General features: G+C 39.7%; 1 protein-coding gene across 5 annotated transcripts in view; it reads left to right on the forward strand.

Moving 5' to 3' along the window:
* Positions 1-21,450, forward strand: part of dlc1 (DLC1 Rho GTPase activating protein) — a 320,594-nt gene extending 299,144 nt beyond the window's left edge. For all 5 annotated transcript variants that reach the window (XM_016994033.2, XM_008111705.3, XM_016994034.2 and 2 more), the window contains 10 exons: positions 2,219-3,645; positions 4,296-4,472; positions 7,318-7,477; positions 7,674-7,872; positions 9,595-9,808; positions 10,959-11,073; positions 12,261-12,485; positions 14,449-14,666; positions 15,170-15,343; positions 16,649-21,450. In XM_016994033.2, coding sequence (XP_016849522.2) covers positions 2,219-3,645; positions 4,296-4,472; positions 7,318-7,477; positions 7,674-7,872; positions 9,595-9,808; positions 10,959-11,073; positions 12,261-12,485; positions 14,449-14,666; positions 15,170-15,343; positions 16,649-16,769 — 3,030 coding nt within the window. In that variant the 3' untranslated portion in view covers positions 16,770-21,450. The remainder of the gene's footprint in view (positions 1-2,218; positions 3,646-4,295; positions 4,473-7,317; positions 7,478-7,673; positions 7,873-9,594; positions 9,809-10,958; positions 11,074-12,260; positions 12,486-14,448; positions 14,667-15,169; positions 15,344-16,648) is intronic.
* Positions 21,451-21,768: the final 318 nt, after the last annotated feature.

Raw genomic sequence — 21,768 nt, forward strand, 5'->3', positions numbered from 1 at the left:
TTGAACTATATTGTCCTATTTAAGAGCCAATCAGTGACAGTAGTCAATGAAGGAGGGATATCTTTGTAATGTTGGCGGTTTACCCATATGAAGTATCAGCTGCTTTCTGCATTTTAAAATCCATGCAATAAAAATTTGCCTGAAGTCAATTCTAAAATGGCCTTTTCTCAAGATACTGTTTTATTGCCAGCTGCCAGTTATGGGGAAAAAAGCAAGGCTGGGTAAAGCCTGGAGGCATTGATTAGGAGCAGTCTCTCTCTTGGCCGCATTAGTCACACTTAGAAGACCCTTTAAACTGAGTTAGGAGTCCGAAGGCCCCTTAATTGCAGTCAGCAAAATAAAGAGAGAAATACTATTGATCCAGACTGCAAAGTCCTGCCTTTAGCCCTGGCTCCAGTTGAATATTTTATGCATGCCATCATTTTTCACTGCTCTAAATAGGATGCACTATGAATAATTGAACATCTGCAGATGCTTGGACTAGTAGCTGTAAAGGTTGCATTACTTCTGTTGCCAGCATTTCTTCCAGTTTGAAAACATTCCTCTTTAGGATTCAAACAAATGCCTATTTTTTGTTAAGACTGGATCATTATGCAGCCTAATTCTTGGCCTTTTGCTTTTGGAATGGCAATTGTAGGCAACTCTGTCCTCTCCCAGCCACAGGAAATAAAGGTTTAAGACAAGTGTCTGAAAGAACTTATCTCCCTACGTGAAGTTGTGTGCCACTTGTCAATTTAAGGCAACCCCATGAATTGCATAGGGTTTACTTTAGCAAAGAATACTCCGAGGTGCCTTTGCCAGTTATTTCCTCGGAATTATAGCCTACAGTATTGGGGGTCTCCCACCCAGGTAATAAACAGGGCTGACCCTACTTGGCTTTCAAGATCCAATAGGATATGGAATATTAGGTCACTCACTACTCAGGTTTTAAAATCTTTGAGGGAGGGTTTGTGGAATGCTTCTTGCTCAATATTTACTCTCCTCCACTTCATACCACCCCATTCCATAACACGCTCCAGGCCAGCATAGAAACTGTTTTATACTGATCCATATCACTGGCTCACCTAACCCATTATTTTCAACTCTTGGTGACAGAAACTTTCCAAGGTTTCAAGCAGGATTCTTTCTTTGCCCTACCAGGACATTCTAGATATGCAACAGGGAAATTTTATTCATGTGCTACCAGCTTTTTTGTTCAAGTTCAATATAATTATACATGTATATGGGTTTTTTTGTGAACTTCAGTGAGTGAAGGCATTCTACAGGAACATAGGAAACTGCCCTTTTTAAATCAGACCATTGGTCTGCTTAATTCAGTATTATCTGCATTATCTGACAGTGACTCATTCTCTGGAATATAACTTAGGCCAGGTTCAAGCAGGGTAGTGTATAAGACTCAAGACTATGTAGTTCTTTGCCCTTCTAGTGCCCTAGTAGCCACCAAGTCTCAAGGACAGAATTGTTTACTGGCCTGGCTGGAGGAATTGGGAGGTGATCAATGAAGGATCAGGCAGTCTTGACTGTCCAAGAGAAAGAAAGGTGATCTCACAAAAGGAGCGTGCACTTATTTCTCTTACCTGTATGGCCTTGACCAGCTACTTGTTGAACTTCTGATTTTACTCCCAGAAGTAACAACTCTGCCAGGGCTTGACTACTGCTTGTACTGGATGTTTTTGACAATTTAAAGCAGTGGTTCTCAATCTGTGGGTCCCCTGATATTTTGGCCTTCAACTTCTAACAGCTGGTAAGCTAGCTGGGATTTCTGGGAGTTGTAGACCAAAACATCTGGGGAACCACAGGGTGAGAACCACTGGTTTAAAGGAATAGTGAATAAACCTTTATACTTGTCAAAAAGAAGACATACACAGAAATCGTCAACAGGATTCTCATCTCAGACATACCTACAGATGCCAGGGTTTGGACCTGGGGCTTTCTGCAGGCAAAGTGTGAATTTATCAAATAATTATGGCATATTATAGGCAGTCAATCATTGAGAAAGGATTTGAAGTTAGCTCTACCTTTATAACTTTAACTAAATTATGCTATCACTTTTCTTACTAAGAAGAGGTGTATTGTGTGCTTGGGGAGACCTAGGATGTTCAGATCAACAGTGCATTGCTAGTTGACAGCATGTTCACTGTCAGTAGTTTTTCATTAATTTTCAAGTGATCTCACTATTCTATTTTCCTCTCATTATGGGTGTCTTGTTTCATTTCAGAGTGAAGATTCAGATGAGGACGAGCCTTGTGCAATAAGTGGCAAATGGACTTTCCAGAGAGATAGCAAGAGATGGTCCCGGCTTGAGGAATTCAATGTTTTCCCTCCCAAGCAGGATGTGAGCCCCTCATCCCCAGAGGTGCCTTCCCTGAGCAGTGCAGCCAGTCATGAAAGCATGCTGACCGACTCCGGTGATCATCAGGAAGTCGTGTCAGTCCACAGTATCAGCAGCAACAGCAGCCATCCCACTGCCTCCCAGAGTGAAGCAGCCACGACTAGGACCAATTCAGTTATTAGCGTTGGCTCATCGGGCAACCTCATGACAAATGAGGACTCCTTCAGCAGCTTGCCCTCACCTAAAGAGCTGTCAAATTTTAGTTTCAGTGTGAAAGCTAATGAGAAGAATGCCAAGTCCAAAACAAGAAGCCTGTTGAAGAGGATGGAGAGTTTAAAAATAAAAAGCTCCCATCATGGGAAAAACAAATCCCCTTCAAAGCTTGGGCTTATCATCAGTGGTCCCATCTTGCAAGAGGGTGTAGATGAAGAGAAATTAAAGCAACTGAACTGTGTAGAAATCTCGACACTGAATGGCAATCACATCAATGTCCCTATGGTACGCAAAAGAAGCGTCTCCAATTCCACCCAGACCAGCAGTAGCAGCAGCCAGTCAGAGACAAGCAGTGCTGTCAGTACCCCTAGCCCCATTACGAGGACACGCAGCCTCAGCACGTACAGCAAGAGAGTAGGAATGTACCTAGAAGGCTTTGATCCTTTCAACCAGTCAACATTCAATGATGTCCTAGAGCAGAACTTTAAAAACCGGGAGAGCTTTGCAGAAGACACTGTCTTCTTCATTCCAGAAGACCACAAGCCAGGAACCTTTCCCAAAGCCCTCTCCAATGGGAACTTTGCACCCTCACAGAATAGCACATCTGTGAACTGGAGAACAGGAAGCTTCCATGGACATGGGCATCTCACTCTCAGGAGGGAGAACAGTTCTGACAGCTCCAAAGAGCTGAATATTGGAAAGAGACGCAATTCCTCCAGCTCCTTGTGCAGTCGCCTCAGCATTTACGACAACGTGCCAGGCTCAATTCTCTATTCCAGCACAGGCGACTTGGCTGATCTTGAGAATGAAGACCTTTTCCCTGAACTCGATGACATCCTGTACCATGTCAAAGGCATGCAGAAAATTGTGAACCAATGGTCAGAGAAGTTTTCAGATGAAGGAGACTCAGACTCAGCTCTAGATTCAGTATCTCCATGCCCTTCATCTCCCAAGCAGATCCTCCTTGATGTGGACAATGATAGGACAATAGTCAGTGATCTGGACAGCACAGGGAATTCACTGAATGATACAGAAGAGCCTACGGGTCTTCAGGAAAGGAGGGACTCTGGGGTGGGTGCATCGCTGTCAAGGTCTAACAGGTCAGTAAATATGGTCTAGCACAGAGATAGGGAAGATATTTTCCCCAGGACTGTATAGCTGATCCTTTTGTTGTTCCTAAACAAGTAAATTGTAAAGAAATAATTAACTAAGATTCTGTCAAATTTGTTGTATAACATGATGTTTTGGTGCTTAATTTGTAAAATCATAACCTAATTTGATGTTTAATAGGCTTTTCCTTAATCCTTCCTTATTATCCAAGATATTCGCTTATCCAAGGTTCTGCTGGCCCGTTTAGCTTGGATAAGTGAGACTCTACTGTACATACAAAAAGAAAAAACCGCATAGAGAAAAGAATAGAAGCTAAGCAATCCTGTTTGGTTTGCCTAGATTCATGTTAACAGGGAGAATATAGATGGAGATTTTATAAAGACCTTAAAGACTCTTATCAGTAAAGTCTGATTGCAGTGAACTCAGGCAGATTTAGCCATCCATTACTCTATATGTTGTTGTTATGCACACTATGCAAGTAATACAGAAATCTTGAAATGTTTCCTCTTTACATCACCAAGATTTTGGACCAGTGTGGCTCCTCACTTCTTTATGACGTGTTCTGATATGCTACTTTTCTGTACAGCCTTGACCTGTCTGTGTCATTAAACATCTGCTGACTTTTCTCCCTCTCCAAAAGGCATCGAATGAGGTGGCACAGCTTTCAGAGTTCCCATCGACCAAGCTTAAGCTCAGCATCATTGCAGATTGACTGTCAGTCCGTGGCACAGATGAACCTGCTGCAGAAGTATTCCCTTTTGAAATTAACTGCACTCCTGGAGAAATACACACCTTCTAATAAGCATGGATTCAGCTGGTGAGGATCTTCACACTTCCTTGACAAATCTGTCTAGGGAGAACCTATAAATAGTAAAAAAATTAAAAATGAAAAAATGTACACAGAATGATGCAGAGTTGACATTCATACATCTCAAGGGTATTAGTCCACAATTCTGGGGGAGTTGTTGATTGGCTTGGGTACAGATTTAGACACATGCAATGGAACCGGGGTAAGCAAACTCCCCTGTTCTTTCCTTCCCTTTAGGTGTCAAGGGTTCCAGGAATTCCATTCACAGATACTTCTGTTCCATTTTGGTAGATCCTTCATGACTCCGCATTACAGTATACCCCATTCATTGGGATTCCCCCAATTCTCGGCGTACCATTTTCAGGACATTTGGAGGGGCTTCTGTACATGGGCAGCCAATAAATTTGTTGTTGTTGTTGTTGTTATGCTTTATTTATACCCTGCCCCCTCTCCCCAAAGGGGGTAATTAATTCACTTTCAGTTTTAGAACTGCTCCTTGCAGCTTCTCCAACTTACAGGGGAACTCCTCCAGTGGTGAGGCTCTGATAGATTAATGTCCAGTGCTTATAGAGCACCTGTACAACCAGACATGTCTGTGGGAGTAATCTGCCACATCAACAGATACAGTATCCATCCATAATGTCATGTTGCAAGTGTCCCTAAATCAAGATCCAATTATTAGTGGTATACCGTGAACTGCAAGAACCTTTGAGGTTATGTGGCAAATATATATCTTAGATCCCTTTCAAAACATGTTCTGTCATATAATTGTCAGTTTAAAATATAATACAAATCTGTTTCTGTGTAACATATGGCAGTCAAAAGTGCAACATACGTCATTTTTTTAGCTGGGGGCAATCTTCTCTAATACTGTTTTACCATCTGGTCTGGTCTCCTCTTTCTTGGGACTAGTGGAGAGTATTTTAATTTCAGCATCAAAGTTCTTCCTGTTCAAAAGCTGTTATTATGGGATCCTGCTCTAAATACAGAAGTTGTTTGTTTCGACAGACAGGAATAAGTATTGCCCAGTTTGTCCTTGCATGCTTCAGATTCTCAGTGGACATTGTAATGTATGTGGATGCGTGTGTGGGGGGGGGGGTGGATATGTGTTTGTTTTTCATGTTACATTCCAGTGCCATGTGTTTTGATGGAATGGGAATTATACATATGCTTATATCAATAAGGTTCTGTGTTAAGCTTTGTGGAAACATAAATGAGGTGGCGTGGTTGTGCGGCAGATTAGTCATTCCTAAGCCTAAAATGTTGTTTATATAGCCATCCTGTAAGTTTAGAATTTTATTGGTTTGTGTCATACCTAATTCTACTTCGCATATTAATTTGCCTTTTTGCTGCACTCGACCTAAAATTGTAAAGCAATTTTATTAAGTGGCAGGGCTCTGGAATATTTTTTGTAGGGCAGGATTTTTTTCCCTGGTAGTGAAACCAATGGAAAGGCTTTAAACCAAAATGGGTAGGTGAAAGTTGGTGGAGGCCTTCTGAAAAGGTCATTTGTCAAATTGAAACTGGTTGCTGGCAAACACCAATGTATTACATCAGTTTCCTGCTGTGACACAGGCTGGTGGGTGGTGGGACGGGGTTGAGGGCTTTTTAAAGCAAGTGGTTAACATACAAAAAGCTCATTGTTCCCACGCCTGTCTTTCCTGGGAGTCCTAAAGAAGCAAGTTTATAAAGGGTCATTGACTGCTAGATTTGTGTTTGACTCTTACAAGTTTTGACATGGCCACCTCATTCTGCCATATACCTTTTGGTCTGCCAGATCCTAGCTTACAAAATTAGCAAACTTAAATGATCCACCTATTAAGCGATACAATGCAGAGATGGATTCTCTCGCAGTACATTAATGTTTTGAATGTGACCATTCTAATCGTTTTGACAAGACCATCCTCAAGAATTCATCACTTAGTACAAGGTGTGCCAAAAGTCATGGCTCATACACAATTTACTATATAAATTATAAGCATGCCTAAGTAAGGTTACATTTTCCCCGATATTTCTGAATTCTCATGATGGCCTCCTTTGAATCATCCAAAATGTCTGTGGGGCATGTTTTTGACACACCTTGTTTATAAGATGTACTTCAAAGACGTGAAAAAGATCATAGCTCCCACTCACATAGATTTTGCTTGTTGGTAGTAATGCTATAGTTTTCTAACACTATTCTGTTCATTCGAAGCTGAGATCACACCAAAATATTGTCTGTGTTGAAACGAGAATTTGGCTAGAATTGATTTCTGTATGTCATAGATAAGTTAAAGGCAAGGCCAAGTCACATTGGGAGAAGAAAGAAGGATTCAACTTGAGACTAATCAAGAAATTTTTACGCGCAAGTTGAAGGCAGAGCTTGAGAGAAAAACAGAATACAAACAGAAAAGTCGTTCTTTCATAGTGAGTGGTAGCCCTTAGTCTTGCAATGAAAACTAAGTGCCTGCATGATAGACCACTTTATATGCCTCTGCAATAAATTCTGAGCTAGAAGTAAATTAGTAGATAATTATTCAAAATTAAAATACGCAGTTTTTTTAACCAGAAAAGAGCTAATAGGTGCCAGTAAAGCTACCAGTTAAAAACTGCTTATGCTTCTCTCAAACACTATGGTTACATTTTAGGGACTTTTCCGACAGCATTTTCTTAACATAGCGGAATGTTATGAATTCAGGTTTTCCATACTGCTATTCTCAGTCAAGTGAGATATTTTCTGGCAAACCTCTTCCTCCACAGGCCACAGATGAAAATAGAAATGTAGAGTGGGTATTTGGGAGAGACTACGCATGCATATAAAAAGACACTTGAAACTTTGTCAGTTTTTATCATGCTTATTTCTGTTTCTCTGCAGGGCTGTGCCAAAGTTCATGAAAAGGATAAAAGTCCCAGATTATAAAGACCGAAATGTGTTTGGAGTTCCCTTAACAGTGAATGTCCAACGTACAGGGCAGCCTCTTCCTCAGAGCATTCAACAAGCCATGAGATACCTTCGCAACCACTGCCTGGATCAGGTTAGATTCTTCTTCCACTTTTGCCTTCCAGAATCCCCAACATTTATTTTTACCGATGTTCTCGCTCAGATGTTTGCTTTGGAGAATTGTGTTGATAATCACAGAAATACATTAGGAAATGAATTGTAATTTCCAAACTCAAAATAATGAACCCTCAATTTATATAATGTGTAACACTCTCCCTCTTGTTGTGTAGGTTGGCCTTTTCCGAAAATCTGGGGTCAAGTCGAGAATACAGGCATTACGACAGATGAACGAAAGCTCAACGGGCAGGGTCAGCTATGAAGGGCAGTCTGCTTATGATGTGGCTGACATGTTGAAGCAATATTTCCGTGATCTGCCTGAACCACTCTTGACCAACAAACTTTCAGAAACTTTCTTACAAATCTACCAGTGTAAGTCATGGATTGTTCATCAGTATAATTTTTACAGTTTCTAAATATTATTCTTTAGATACAGTTTTTCAGAGTTTGATGCAGAAAACAAAATGTTGCTTGATATTCTCAATTTTAAAAGGTTAAAAATACAATTTATCACTCAAAATCAGATTATGTAAAATATGTTAAAACAATTTAAAATAAATGAATATGCAAACTTGGATAAAATCAGTTTGGTCCCAAAGACTTTAATAAAATAAGTTTTGGCTTGACAGTTTCAAGTTTTGACTTGAAACTGGAATGATCCCAATACGGGGGCCAATCGGGCATCTGAGTGGAGGGTATTCCATAACTGAGATGTCAAGCAAAGAAGGCCTTCTTCCATGTATGGGACCTCCAACAGATCTTAGTTCCCAGACATGCACACACACATAAAGTCAGCAGAAACAGTAGCGGACGGTGGTGGGGACTGCAATCTAACAACTTTGGGAGGCCATTTGCCCAAACTGATAGATAGCAAAAGAGTCAGTTCTATGTGTGAAATCCACCACTGTATGCAAATAAATGTGGATTGGGACACTAATCCAACACTGACATTAGAAAAGGGAATAGAGTACCTCCCCAAGTCCTCCCCGAACACACACTGCACAGAGACTCCATTACAAGACTGCATCAATTTTTCCTGAGATAATCTGGGTCTTAATTGTTGAGGGGGAGAAGGAATTGCCTTGTGGCTTTCTTTTAGAAAACCCTGAAACTGGAAAACACTGAATTAGTCCCTTGGATGCTATGTGTGATTTTCTTCCATAATAATACACCCATGTGTATGCATATGTTTAAGGTTTTCAGTATATCTTTGTATTTTTATGCATAGGTCTGCTAGAGCTTCAGAAGAACTGGGGGGTATACTTTTGCTGCAATTTTGTGCATTATAATTGGAGCTTTGACATGTTTTCATTTTTAATGTTGACTTTCTAAATTATTACATTCTGTATTTTTAATAACTTCTCCTTGTATTTGTCACATCCCCAATTATGTCTGTTAATTAGAAACAAAATGAATCAGCCTCTCTGTGCTTTCTCCCATTATGCAAGCCTTATTGTAAAAAAAAAAAACAAGCAGAAAAATTGTCATGACCACTTTGTCTTTCTAAACCTAGAGTTCTGTGATGTATATCCATTTCCCTTTCCTTAAAAATGTCCACTTGAGCTGTCCTCTCTGCTTATTAAAGCTCAGTCTGGATATTTTGTGGTGCCAAAGTTAGGAATAGTTTGAGGGCTATTTATTTTAATTGCCTTCCTGATTGAGGAATGTATGTCTCGTTGATGTGTATGAATTTTTTGCAGCCGAAATTGGCAGAGCTTAGGCTTTGTATGCTTGTCGCCACCCATGTTCATAAAATGGTGGAGCCCCAATCTAATTTAATGGGCCTTTTTAGCAGGTCTGCAAAAGTGTGTGGCTCTCAAAATTAAATTCTAAATTTAACTCTGGAGTATTCAGAGCTTTGTTGAGTCTCTTGCTAGGCAGGAAATACCTGAGGGCAGTTAAGCTGTGGACCAAAAAGGGGGGGAGGGTTCCAAAAAACCTTCATATGCCATGAATGGTATGCAATGCAATGCACTGCAGGAAATCACTGCAGACTGAAGTCAAAAATAGTTGAAACGGGCGTTTGCTTTGGGATGTATTCATGCTATATGTGTGGAAATTCACTGACTGGAGAGGATTGCTAATCTTGTGCAGATGTGCCAAAGGACCAGCGACTCCAGGCGATCAAGGCGGCCATTATGCTCCTACCAGATGAGAACAGAGAAGTCCTACAGATCCTCCTATATTTTTTGAGTGACGTCACGGCTGCTGTGAAGGAAAACCAAATGACGCCAACAAATCTGGCTGTGTGCTTAGCGCCTTCCCTTTTCCACTTGAACACCTTAAAGAGGGAAAATTCTTCACCAAGGCAAGTCTCATCCTGGTGGCCTTGCTGTTGAAGCACTTCAAATAACTTTTCCTTTTAAAGCGTTGAAATTTCCCTTCAAAACCAAAATTGTTACCGCTTTTGCATAAATGGTCTCTGATGAACAATATTGCAGGTAATAACATGCTAGTAATTGAAATAGTTGTGATCATTTAGACATCGAAGTCATTGTTTGATTCGAGAAGTGGTGAATGTGCATGAATGAAAGCAGTATTTTATTCATACTAGAGCTTAAAAATATTTTTTTGGACTACCACTTCCAAACCCCACCCTACCTAGCACAGCTGGCAATGATAATAAAAATGTTAACAGTTCCAACCTTTTCATAAAACACAGATACAGCACTATGGTTCCCTTTTAGCAGTTTTCAATCCTGTGGAATCCTGGAGTTTGTAGTTTAGAGAGACACCAGAATTTGCTCAGGCATAAGAGCTTTCTGGCTGATTGCTCTAAATATGCTTCCCCAATTTTAAATCCTAGAATTCCATAGGGTGAAACCATGCAAGGTAACATGGTATCATAATAGTTAATAGTTGTATAGTGGGAAACCATAGGCGCTGGGCTGGTCATTCTATTATAAATGAAGAAAAGTGCTAGACATTTTATTTACTTATTCAAGGTATTTATCTATTGTCTCTTAGCTCACCAGATCTCAAAATTCAGATACAAGTGGCAAAGCTTATCATCAGCCTTTTGGTGGAATTCTTAATTTTTTTTCTAGATTAGGAGCCCCTGGTGCCGCAGCGGGTTAAACTGTTGAGCTGCTGAACTTGCTGACCAAAAGGTTGGTGGTTCAAATCTGGGGAGCGGGGTGAGCTCCCACTGTTAGCCCCAGCTTCTGCCAACCTCACAGTTCAAAACATGCAAATGTGAATAGATCAATAGGTACCGTTCCGGTAGGAAGGTAATGGCACTCCATGCAGTCATGCCAGCCACATGACCTTGACGGTGTCTATGGACAACGCTAGCTCTTCAGCTTAGAAATAGAGATGAGCACCAACCCTCAGAGTTGGACAGGACTAGACTTAATGTCAAGGGAAAACATTTATCTTTTATAAGAGATTAACTTGGCCCACCGATAAATTATACGCAGCTTTCCCACTGATCATTCATGAAAATTGTGTTTTAACAGGGTGATGCAGAGGAAACAGAGTCTAGGAAAACCTGATCAGAAAGATTTAAATGAGAATTTGGCTGCCACACAAGGCCTGGGCCACATGATTGCTGAGTGCAAGAAGTTGTTTCAGGTGAATATTCTACTATAAATTGATTTCTAAGACTTTCTATTAATATCCTGCATTGAATTCTTTACTTTGTTTTTGACATCGTTGTGCTCTATTGGGCAGCTAGTGTCACTAATGGGACACTGTTGAAAGAGTCTGAAAGGGCAAGACTGGTCCCCTGACATTGGGCAGAAGAAAGTAGTTCCCTCAGTCAGGCAGTAAGTGGTGGGTGGGCTGGAAGCCATCTGGCTGTCTTCCAAAGTGGTCTACACCACACAGCTTATTCTGAACCCCATAAGCTAGGGATGGGCAACTGTGAAAGATTGTGAAAGAACCACGTTGTCCCTCTGTCTAAGGAACTTTAAGGGGCTGCACTTCTCACCACACATGCTACTGCATGAAGAAATGAATATAGACAACCTCATTTATTTGCTAGGTTAGAGTGCCATCAAAGGGTGGAAATTGTTGAAATGGATTTAGCCATCGAGCAGATGAATTTGAAGCTGAAAAGTAGCCTTAAAGATCTTTGAGTAGGGTGGGAAGTTATTACAAGCACTTTTCAATAACCTGCTTTGCCACCACGTAATGATTTTGAATTGTATCCTGAATCCATATATTCAATGTATGATCCACTCTTTCATCATTCTTGCATGGTGCTTTTGCAACCATGTGCAGCCTTTTCTCTCAGTCAGTGCCATCTTGGGAAGTACTTCTAAAACAGAAAATATAGCCATCAAGCAAAATCTGCATTTGCAAGACTTTCTAAATAAAGCAGGCTAGTTTTCCTTTTATATGAAGTACAGCTGAAGCATTTTGTTGCTAACATGTTGTTGCTAATAGATTCATGTAACTGTCTAAAACAGCCACTGGGTGGTAAGTTGCACAAATTTTTTATGGCCCTCACATTCAGTTAAGGGACCTCAAATGGGGTTGCAAGAAGCTTTGGTTAAGACAGTGGTTCTCAACCTGTGGGTCCCCAGGTGTTTTGGCCTACAACTCCCACAAATCGTAACAGTATATCAACTGTTACGATTTCTGGAAGTTGAAGGCCAAAACATCTGGGGACCCACAGGTTGAGAACCACTGGCTTAGAGTCTCCAACAGCACAAATGAAATGTTATAAAATGTTTAATGGGATATTGTCATCAGTTGTAAATATCAGACTGTTCCTCCATCATGTCCCTCTTCCTCTGGATTTCCTCGATTCCTAGATCCCTGAAGAAATGAGCAGATGTCGCAACTCTTATACAGAACAAGATCTTAGGCCTCTGAGCTTGGAGGAACTGGGGAGAGCTCATAACTCTAACTCTGAGACTGCAGACTATCGCTCTTACATCCAAGACTGTATGGACGATTTGCTGAAGGAGGTTAAAGACAAATTTAAAGGCTGGGTCAGCTGTTCCACCTCAGAGCAAGCCGACCTTGCCTGCAAGAAGGTACTTGGGCATAATTCCAAGAAGGTTGTTTGTAATATAAATGCATGGGGATGGGAAAGCAAATAAAACCACATTGAACATGCATTTTAAAGAAGGGAAACTGTATTGGCCTTGAGCTTGGAAAAATAATTAGATGCAAATAATGACTCATTAAAGGTCTTCCTAAAAAAATGGGAAAGATGTCACAAGCTGAGTTGAAATCATATTTGGTGATGTGTTTACCAGCAAAATGTTATACTGGGGACAATGTTAAAATCATTCAAATTTCAGTATAGTCTTCATGACTCAAACTGGGATATGGAATTCAGATGAAAGGTGATATGGAATTTAAACCCTTTGCTCAAATAGACAATAAGAGCCAGTGTTATGTAAAGGTTTCAGCATTGGACTACAACACTAGAGAGCAAGGTTTGATTTCCCGCTCGGTTTTAGAAATCCACTGAGTAATTTGAGGCAAACTACACAGTCAAGTCCAGGAAACCCCATGATAGGGACACCTTAGGGTCACCATAACTCAGAAATGACTTGAAGGAACACAAAAACAATATAGAAGATTGAGATGTTGCTCATACCAGGGCCTGTGGTTGAAATTCCATAGCGTCAACATTTTCAGGTGACTGTAGCAGTAATCTATTCTGATAACTGCAATCAACACTCAAAAAGAAACACATGGCTTTGTTCCAGTGCTACCACCATGGTCTCTTTGTTCTCCTTCCAGATACAAATGCTTTGGCAGAAGCAGCTATGTAGAAAGTTGCAAGAAAGATGAAGCTGTCAAATGCGACAGCTGTTGCAGTTATAAAAGTGCTTCTCTTCACATGGAGATTCGTTCACATTTTCCTGTCTTCACAGGATAAGAGACAGAACAGTATTGTCACTGGAGAAGTTAGTGGGCCTCTCCAGAATAAATGTTTTGAGGATATTCCACATGTGCAACTCACAAATAATAGATAGTATATTTAAACCAGTGGTTCCCAATCATTTTTTGACCAGGGACCACTTGACCAGGGACAACTTTGACCAGTGACCACTCTCAAACATTAGTACCAAAAGGGTTACAAACCAGTTTTTGGTGAACTTCAGATCTGGTTTGGTTATTTGTGGTGCTGATTCAGAAAATTGCATTGGATAGACCACATCAGCTCTAGTTTCTGATACAGAACATATGCCATCTAGTAGTCGCCATCTGCTTGCCCACAGAAAACCATATTTAATAACCATATTTAATAAGCCTTGTCACTGGTTTTGCGAGACCAGTCACTGTCGTTGCAATGGTTTAGTAACGGTGAGGCCACGGACCATATTTTAGATCTTGCGGACCACTGGTGGCCCACAGATCACAGGTTGGGAACCACTGATTTTAGCAGTAACTTTGGGGTTTTCACCCATAGTTTTTTAAACCTTCTGCAGTACAGTTATATTTTCACTGTGTATAACTATCAATTCATGACACTGTCACTTATTAAAAGCAAAGTGACAGAAGTTCATTTGAAGGAGAAATTGTTGCATCTGAAAACTTCTAGGAGCAATAATTCATCTTCCTTTTTATGGCCAGAAAAATGTCTGGAGATTCTGAAGGGTCTTAGGGCCACAAAAACATTGTGTGGATCACAGGCAGTTCCAGTCCGACCCCTAGTATAGAGAATACTAAACGTTTGGTTTGGTTTTATCATGTACTGGCCTCTTCATTTTATTTATAAAAATAATTCCACATTGTATTCATCGTTCATTTCTAATTGGATAACTTTATGAATTATGCTTGCTATCCCCCTTGCCAGCTTTTCACTTCTGTATTGGGAAGGGCAGAGGTGCAAAGGATAGCTAAATCCTTCATTTTATTTTCCACTTGGCTCAATTCAAAAAACAGTCTATAAAGGTTAACAGCATTAAAGAGTTGTTGAATCAGGAAACATAAACTGAACTAGAATTTAACTCAGACCTCCATGGCAATCATGCTTTTTAGGTTTGTGATGGTCCACCTCTCCGGTTGTGGAAATCCACTGTTGAAATCCCTGCAACTCCTGAAGATGTCTTAAACCGTATACTTAAAGAGCAGCATTTTTGGGATGAAGATCTTTTAGATGCAAAAGTGGTGGAGACTTTGGATAGCCAAACCGATGTTTACCAATATGTGCAAAACAGCATGGCACCACACCCAGCCAGAGACTATTTAATTCTAAGGTAAACGTGTGAATTTTTCCTGCAATGTAGCAAAAACCTGTCCTAAAATAACAGTCTTTACACAAATATTCAGTCATCTTTTTCTGTAATATGTGTAACTTCTCCCCACTTTGAATAGCTTGATATTTCCATCCATGCAATGTGTCATCGACCAGCATTATGTTAGTGACATATGCATGTGTAGGTCGATACATGCAGGGAAAAATATTCATTACAGCAGAAAAGACGTATTCTGCTGATAGTGGCTAAAGAGGAGTTGTGCATATAACATTGCACTTAAGATTTCGAGGTGTGCATTGCAGCTGTGCATTGCTCCTTGCATAATGGCACCAAATCATTGGCATGTTGCCTTTCTGCATAGAGATTATTTGGTGCTGGTGTCCTTGCATGCAGCTATTTATGTTACAATCATATTCTGTTTCTTTAATATATTCACTTCCTGTGTTTAAAGATATCCAGAAAGTGTGTTTTTCCCCTAATAAAACTCAACTTGTTTTCAATAGGACTTGGAGGAAAAACCTATCTAAGGGAGCTTGTGCACTTTTAAGCACCTCAGTGGACCATGACCGTGCCCCAGTTCTTGGTGTCAGAGTGAATGTGCTCCTGTCCAGATATCTCATTGAACCCTGTGGATCAGGAAAATCCAAGCTCACTTATATGTGCAGAATGGATTTAAGGTAAATGTCTTTGTTTTGTTTTCCTCCTTTATGTGTAAGCACTTGTCCACTCCATACAGTTGCAGCCTTGCAACGTGATAATTTACAATGCAGACCAATACCAACTTAGTTGTCCTACCCATATTGTATTCTGTAGAAGGATAACGGAGGAGTGGTGATTGATCTCAATCTATTTACAGTGGTTCCAAGACCCACCCACCCCCATGATACCAAATTCTGCAGATGAAGTCTCATTAGATACACTGGTGTAATAAAATGATATTCCTTATATAAATGTCAAACTTAAGGTTTACTTTGTAGTTTAAAATATTTTTGAAGCCATACAGAATTTACGGATATGGAGGGCCAACTGTATTTACTGCTTAACAAAAACTCATGGTTCCGGTGGGATTGCCTTCATATTCCCCAAGAAGGACTCTTCAGAAGTATGCTGAATTTTCAGGCATTCATCCCTGAAGTCTGTTTTCATTTCTTGGACCAAAAGATAGATGAGCACCCAAATCCATCTATGTTGTTGGGATTTGAAGTGTTTCTAGTACCATGTTTTCTGTTTTCCAGTTACTCTGGATATTTTTCAATATATCATTTGCTTATATTTGCACTGGAGCCCCCAGTGGTGCAGTGGCTTAAACCCTTGTGTCGGCAGGACTGCTGACAGACAGCTTGGCAGTTCAAATCCAGGGAGAGTGGGTGAGCTCCCTCTGTCAGGATGGTAAAACATCAAAACATCCAGGCATCCCCTGGGCAACATCCTTGCAGACGGCCAATTCTCTCACATCAGAAGCGATTTGCAGTTTCTCAAGTTGTTCCTGACATGAAAAAAATACATATTTGCTCTTTCATGGCCATTGCTAAAACAACAATGCGATTCCCTTGTCAGAACTCCACTTTTCTTCTGAAATTGATACTAGTTAAGTATCTCTTATCTGAAATGCTTTGGACCAGAAGTGTTTTGGATTTTAGATTTTGGAAGGTGTTTTACAATATTTACATAAACATAATGAGATATGTTGGAGATGAGACCTAAGTCTAAGCACAAGTTTCATTTATATTTCATTCAGACCTTATACATGCAGTCTGAAGTTAATTTTCTACATGAAACAAAACCTGAGCATATTGGAACTATCAGAAAGCAGGGATGTCACTCTGTCTGCCTTCCATGTACTATATTTCAGATCTGGAGTATTTCTTACCCAGAATTTCAAAATACACAACGTATTTGTTTTCGGAATGTCTGTTTCATTTTTCTCCCTTCAAATTAAGGTGACTGTTACCAGTTTCGTTTGTCTGCTTTCTTTGAAACAGGGGACATAAGCCTGACTGGTACACAAAGGCTTTTGGACACTTGTGTGCAGCGGAAGTGGTCAAGATCAGAGACTCTTTCATTAATCAGAACCTTGAGACTAAAGAAGCAAAATCCAGGTGACAACTGAAGCGAATCCACAATTCATTGGCATACACAGCTACATTCAGGAACTGTTGATGGTGTGCTCCAGAATGGATCGTAGTGGGGCCTGCTAAGGTCCCGAAGAAGGAGTGTTTTGAATGGGTCTGACATTCACTCAAAAGTCTGTTGCAATACAGTTCATTTTAAAGCTGCTTCCTCTTGATCTTAGGACTATACTGTAGGCCTTGACTGGAATATATTGGATGGTGCAACTAAACAAAAAGTAATATTACTCATATGTTTGTTGAAACAGTGTGATTTGCTTCTGAGAAGCAAAACTCTTAAGATGTAAATATATTTCTGGAAAATAATGGAAATGATTCATTCCTATATAATGTTAGATTTGTGTGTGTGTCTGTGTGCTATTTCTCGAGGGACTGTTTCATCCACTGGATTTGTTGGCATTCTTCAATGGGTTCTCGCTAATGTAAGTGAAGGAAGGTTTGCACAGAGCCAGAGGGTATGGATTAGAAGACAGAGCAGTAAGTAAGTATCAGAGTGTCCGGCACACTTCAGAGCAATTGGAAAGAGTAAAACATGTGAGGGGGATGTTAACTTACAGCCCTTGTCTACAGATTATCACAAGCTTTGGTTCTTCACTATTAGGGTTCAGTCTTGTATGTTTCAAAAAAGGAAAATTGAGACTTATTTGGCAGGGAAGGCAGAAGACAAAATATCTTAAACTGATGTGTTAGTTTAATTAACATTATTTTTTTAAATTCCCAGTGGATTTCAACATATTTCTTTTGTAGTGGCCGTAGTTCTGTACATGTTCCCATATGAAAGCTTCTCCAGCATTTACATTGCGTGCAGACTGATCTGAGCTTGCCACAGCAGAAAACTAGCATTATTCACAGCTTCCCCATTAGTTCCTTTGCATGAACTATAGATTTACTGCGCGATTTCATGTTTTTCAGTGTTCACTTAAAATATCATGGATATACAGATGTACCTCAGTACATAAAGCATATGTGTTCCCAAGCATTGCTTTTTTATATAAAATAGTACGGACAGCAGAAATAACATAGAAAGAATAGAGATAGATTCCTAACACCGTAAAAAAGTACAGTTCGACATGTTTAAGGAACATGTTTTATTCAGAACTGTCCATATGCACATAAACAGCAGGTAGGTAAGCCTTTCCTAAATAAGCAAAAACATTTTGAACTTTCTAGAAACAATTTGAGAAAGTTTTTTCCAAAGTGTATGGATGTCTGCCTTGCCCTTTTTTCTTTTATCACATAGTATTCCACTGCAGCAATCTAAATGGGTGCAGATCTCTGGTGCTTCTGCTGAAGGACTCGGGATGAATAATTAAAATCCTGAACAAAAAGGGTTGTCTTCTACCTTACTAAGTTGGGAGTGAGCTTTGAGAATCGCCTAATGCTTGTCTCTCTCTCTTCACCAGAGGTAATGTGTTTTAGCTCCACAAAATATTTGGCAGCATCCTAAAGAATCTCCTGTCTAATTGAAGTCTATATACAGCTGTAGCTTCAGATTTAACAGGTAAAGCCCACTTGGACTGGTGCCACCAAGGAGCTATCTTCTTCCATTGAATGGGAAGGAACTCACTTCTAGTGAACATGTGTCCGAAAGCCTTTATAAAAAGAAGCTTCACTCACAGATGCCTTGTTAACTGAGGTATTCCTGTAACACTCCAAAACCTAAATGTGCCTAAAGTGGTAGCATCCAAATTTTTGTTGTCTCAGAGATAGTTACTCAGAATCAGAGATAGTGACTCAGAACTATGGCCCTATATATGTGTGTGTATGTATGTACAGTAGAGTCTCGCTTATCCAACATAAACGGGCCAGCAGAACGTTGAATAAGTGAAAATGAGGGATAATGAGGGATTGAGGAAAAGCCTATTAAACGTCAAATTATGTTACAATTTTACAAATTAAGCACCAAAATATCTTTTACAACAAATCGACAGAAAATGCAATTCAATACACAGTAACGTTATGTAGTTATTACTGTATTTATGAATTTAGTACCAGAACATCACAATGTATTGAAAACAGTGACTACAAAAGCATTGACTACAAATGAAGATAGAACTGCATAAAATGAACTTACAGTAACAACATTGTCGGAAGTTAAATCAGTAAAAAGTTCAATCCCGTGAAGATTTTTTTAAAATCTGTGATCTTTGTCTGCCTAGAGAAACAGCAGTGAATCCAGGCGGGAGACAGACTTTGTTGGATAATACAGAACGTTGGATGAGCGAAGGTTGGATAAGCGAGACTCTACTGTATATATAAATATTGGGCTTTTTGTTTTGTCTGATATTTGACTCCCTTTGCCCCACTCATAAATATATACTTACTATACTTTACCCTGGCTAAAATACTGTAACAAGCAGGAGTCTTGATAGCCTCTCATAAGAATAGAAAAGAAACAGAAGAGAAAAGGGTAGATGTGAAATTCTATTCAGTAGTTCAAAAAACAGCACTGGATATTGTCATAATTGGAGGATTATGAAGTTCAAAAAAGATTAGGCGTAATGGGTGCTATTAGGAGTCCTAAGGTGTTCATATATTCCACTATAACTCTATAAAACTCATTTATTCACATGGTTTGGAAAAAAACTGCCAAAATATCCAGAGATTCTGAAGTTTTAATTGTTAAAAAGAAAGTATTGTTTGCTGCCATCAGATAATGTGGCACAATGTGAAGGACTACAAGTTAGGGTGAACGGATCTTCAAAGGATGAGGCATTCCATTATACAAGCGAGTAACCCTTAAAGGAATATCCAGACCTATAAATTATTCGTATATCCTACATTAGCCACGTTAGCAATAAGAAATCAATTACAACATTTGGACAGATATTCGTAGAATTGTATCGTATTGTTCTTCTGTATAATGTCAAGTGTTATAACAAATCTAATTGTTTTTACCTGTATTATTCTTTTTTTAAAAATTCATGGGACAAAATATTTCCCATACTTATTAAAGATTCTTGGTGAGGTGTGGCAATCATGATGATTTTAACAGTCAGTTAAACCCTTGGGAACTCATTTTTTTATAACCATGATGATTTTGTCACAGAAATTTACTGTTTAAAAAATGTGCAAACTGGGAATAAAGTGTGGCCCACCTTTCCCTTCCTGAGCATTTGAGAAAGCATAATGTTCTTCGGGAGAACATAACCATGAGGTTAAATGAGCAAAACACTTGGTCTTGCAGTTCAATGGTTAGGATGTGCCCCCAAAAAAGACACTGACTGACCCTTGCTATGAATCTTGTTTCCACCCATCCAAAATCCCACGTGGCATGAGGATTGTGCTTTGGTGTAAAGATGCAGTATTAGTGTAGAGATGCACTGAACCAGTGTAAGTAAGGAGTGAATGTAACGTGGAAAGTCGTTTGTTTGTGTATTTGTGTGAAGACAAGACTTCCTACAGAATATCTGCTCTAATAGACGTTCTCGCGGGGGGGGGGGGGGGCTGTTCCCTCAACCCCTGCCTTTTTGCCCTTCCTGCTCTTCTCCCTCCAGCCAGAGATGACTGCTGATACTTGTATTAAAGACAGTGTGAAAAGCTGGATGATTGGTTTCATCTTGCTGACTCACATAAAGGAAGTGTGCGACCTTGAAGTTGTCACCTTTCCCCCATCTTAGGGCAGAGGCATGGCTGGAACCAGCCCCTTGTTACCATTTTCAGTGTTACTTAAGTGTATATATAGTGTGTGTGATGAAGAATTGTGGTGTTTTAAGATGTGATGTACTAGAATTCCTTGCAATAGCACTATTACTGCTTGCCCTGCTTTTTTAATGTCAGTATCTCATATTACTTGTTTTTCATGTGTTCCTCTGTGCTCAGGCTCTGCTGTTTGTATGTTACAGCTTAGGATTCAGGAGCAGGGAGACCTGCAACAAAGAACATAGGAGAGGCAAGGGCACCTCCTTGTATGTTAATCTACTTACAGCTTAGCCAAGTTAATTTTTTTCATTCACAATTCCAAAAATCCTCATTAGCATGCCTGCCGCCATGCTGATGAGTGGATTCTTAGTGGGAGGAAAGTAGCATTGCCAACCTTTTGGTCTACTTGCTGTAAGAAAATTCCTGGTATAACATTCTTCAGGTTTTCTATTTGACTCTGGAGAGCCAAACTTACCTATAAGAATTTGAGAGATGAAGCCCTTTGTGGTCCACACTACTCTGGGGCCAATGTGACCTGGCAGCAATATTGTCCTAAGTCCTATCCTTACAACATTAGCCTAAAACATTTACTGGGCAACAAATCAATTTCGGTAACTATGAAGCCCACTACCAGGCAAATTGTGTTAATTATTGCACCATATAGTATTTCGCATCACTAGGGAAACAGTGTATTCTTTATATGCTTTTTACATGTTTAAATGTGTACAAAAATGGATGTTGTATATACCATCTGTTGTCAGCGTGTATACGTGTTCACAGTTTATTGTCCAACATAGATAAAGCATGAAAGTAATTATTTAAAATATACTTGTATTTATACCTCAGATACTCTTGGGGGGAAGCAGGATATTTGTACCTCAAGTTGTCTATCCTTCCCCCTACCATGTAAATATGTTCTACACAGTTAAAGTCTAAGTAAAAGGAAAAAATGTTTATAACTTGCTATTATACGTCTGTACAGAACATAATCAATAAATGCACTATTAAATGTTTATGTTTGTGAGACTCTTGAATTCTGCTCCAATTTATATCCCTTATGCTTCCCAAATGCTCTCAGATTGAAGTGTCTGAGATAGTAAAACAGCAATTTGGTCCACTGCAGACAATGTCCAATGACAACTTTTTACACAGTTGTAAGAGTCTCTTAACATGTGCTCTTGGCCTTGTAAAAAAGAGGACTTCTTTTGCATACGGTCATAGATAACAAACACATACCAGGATATGAGTACCTTGATTACTGCATCTCTCTTCATTCATGAAAACATGGCTCTTCCGTTGTGCTTTCGGTGAGTAATTTCTGTCATATATCT

Source organism: Anolis carolinensis, chromosome 5 (genome assembly GCF_035594765.1).
Source record: "Anolis carolinensis isolate JA03-04 chromosome 5, rAnoCar3.1.pri, whole genome shotgun sequence".
Taxonomy (NCBI): Eukaryota; Metazoa; Chordata; class Lepidosauria; order Squamata; family Dactyloidae; genus Anolis; species Anolis carolinensis.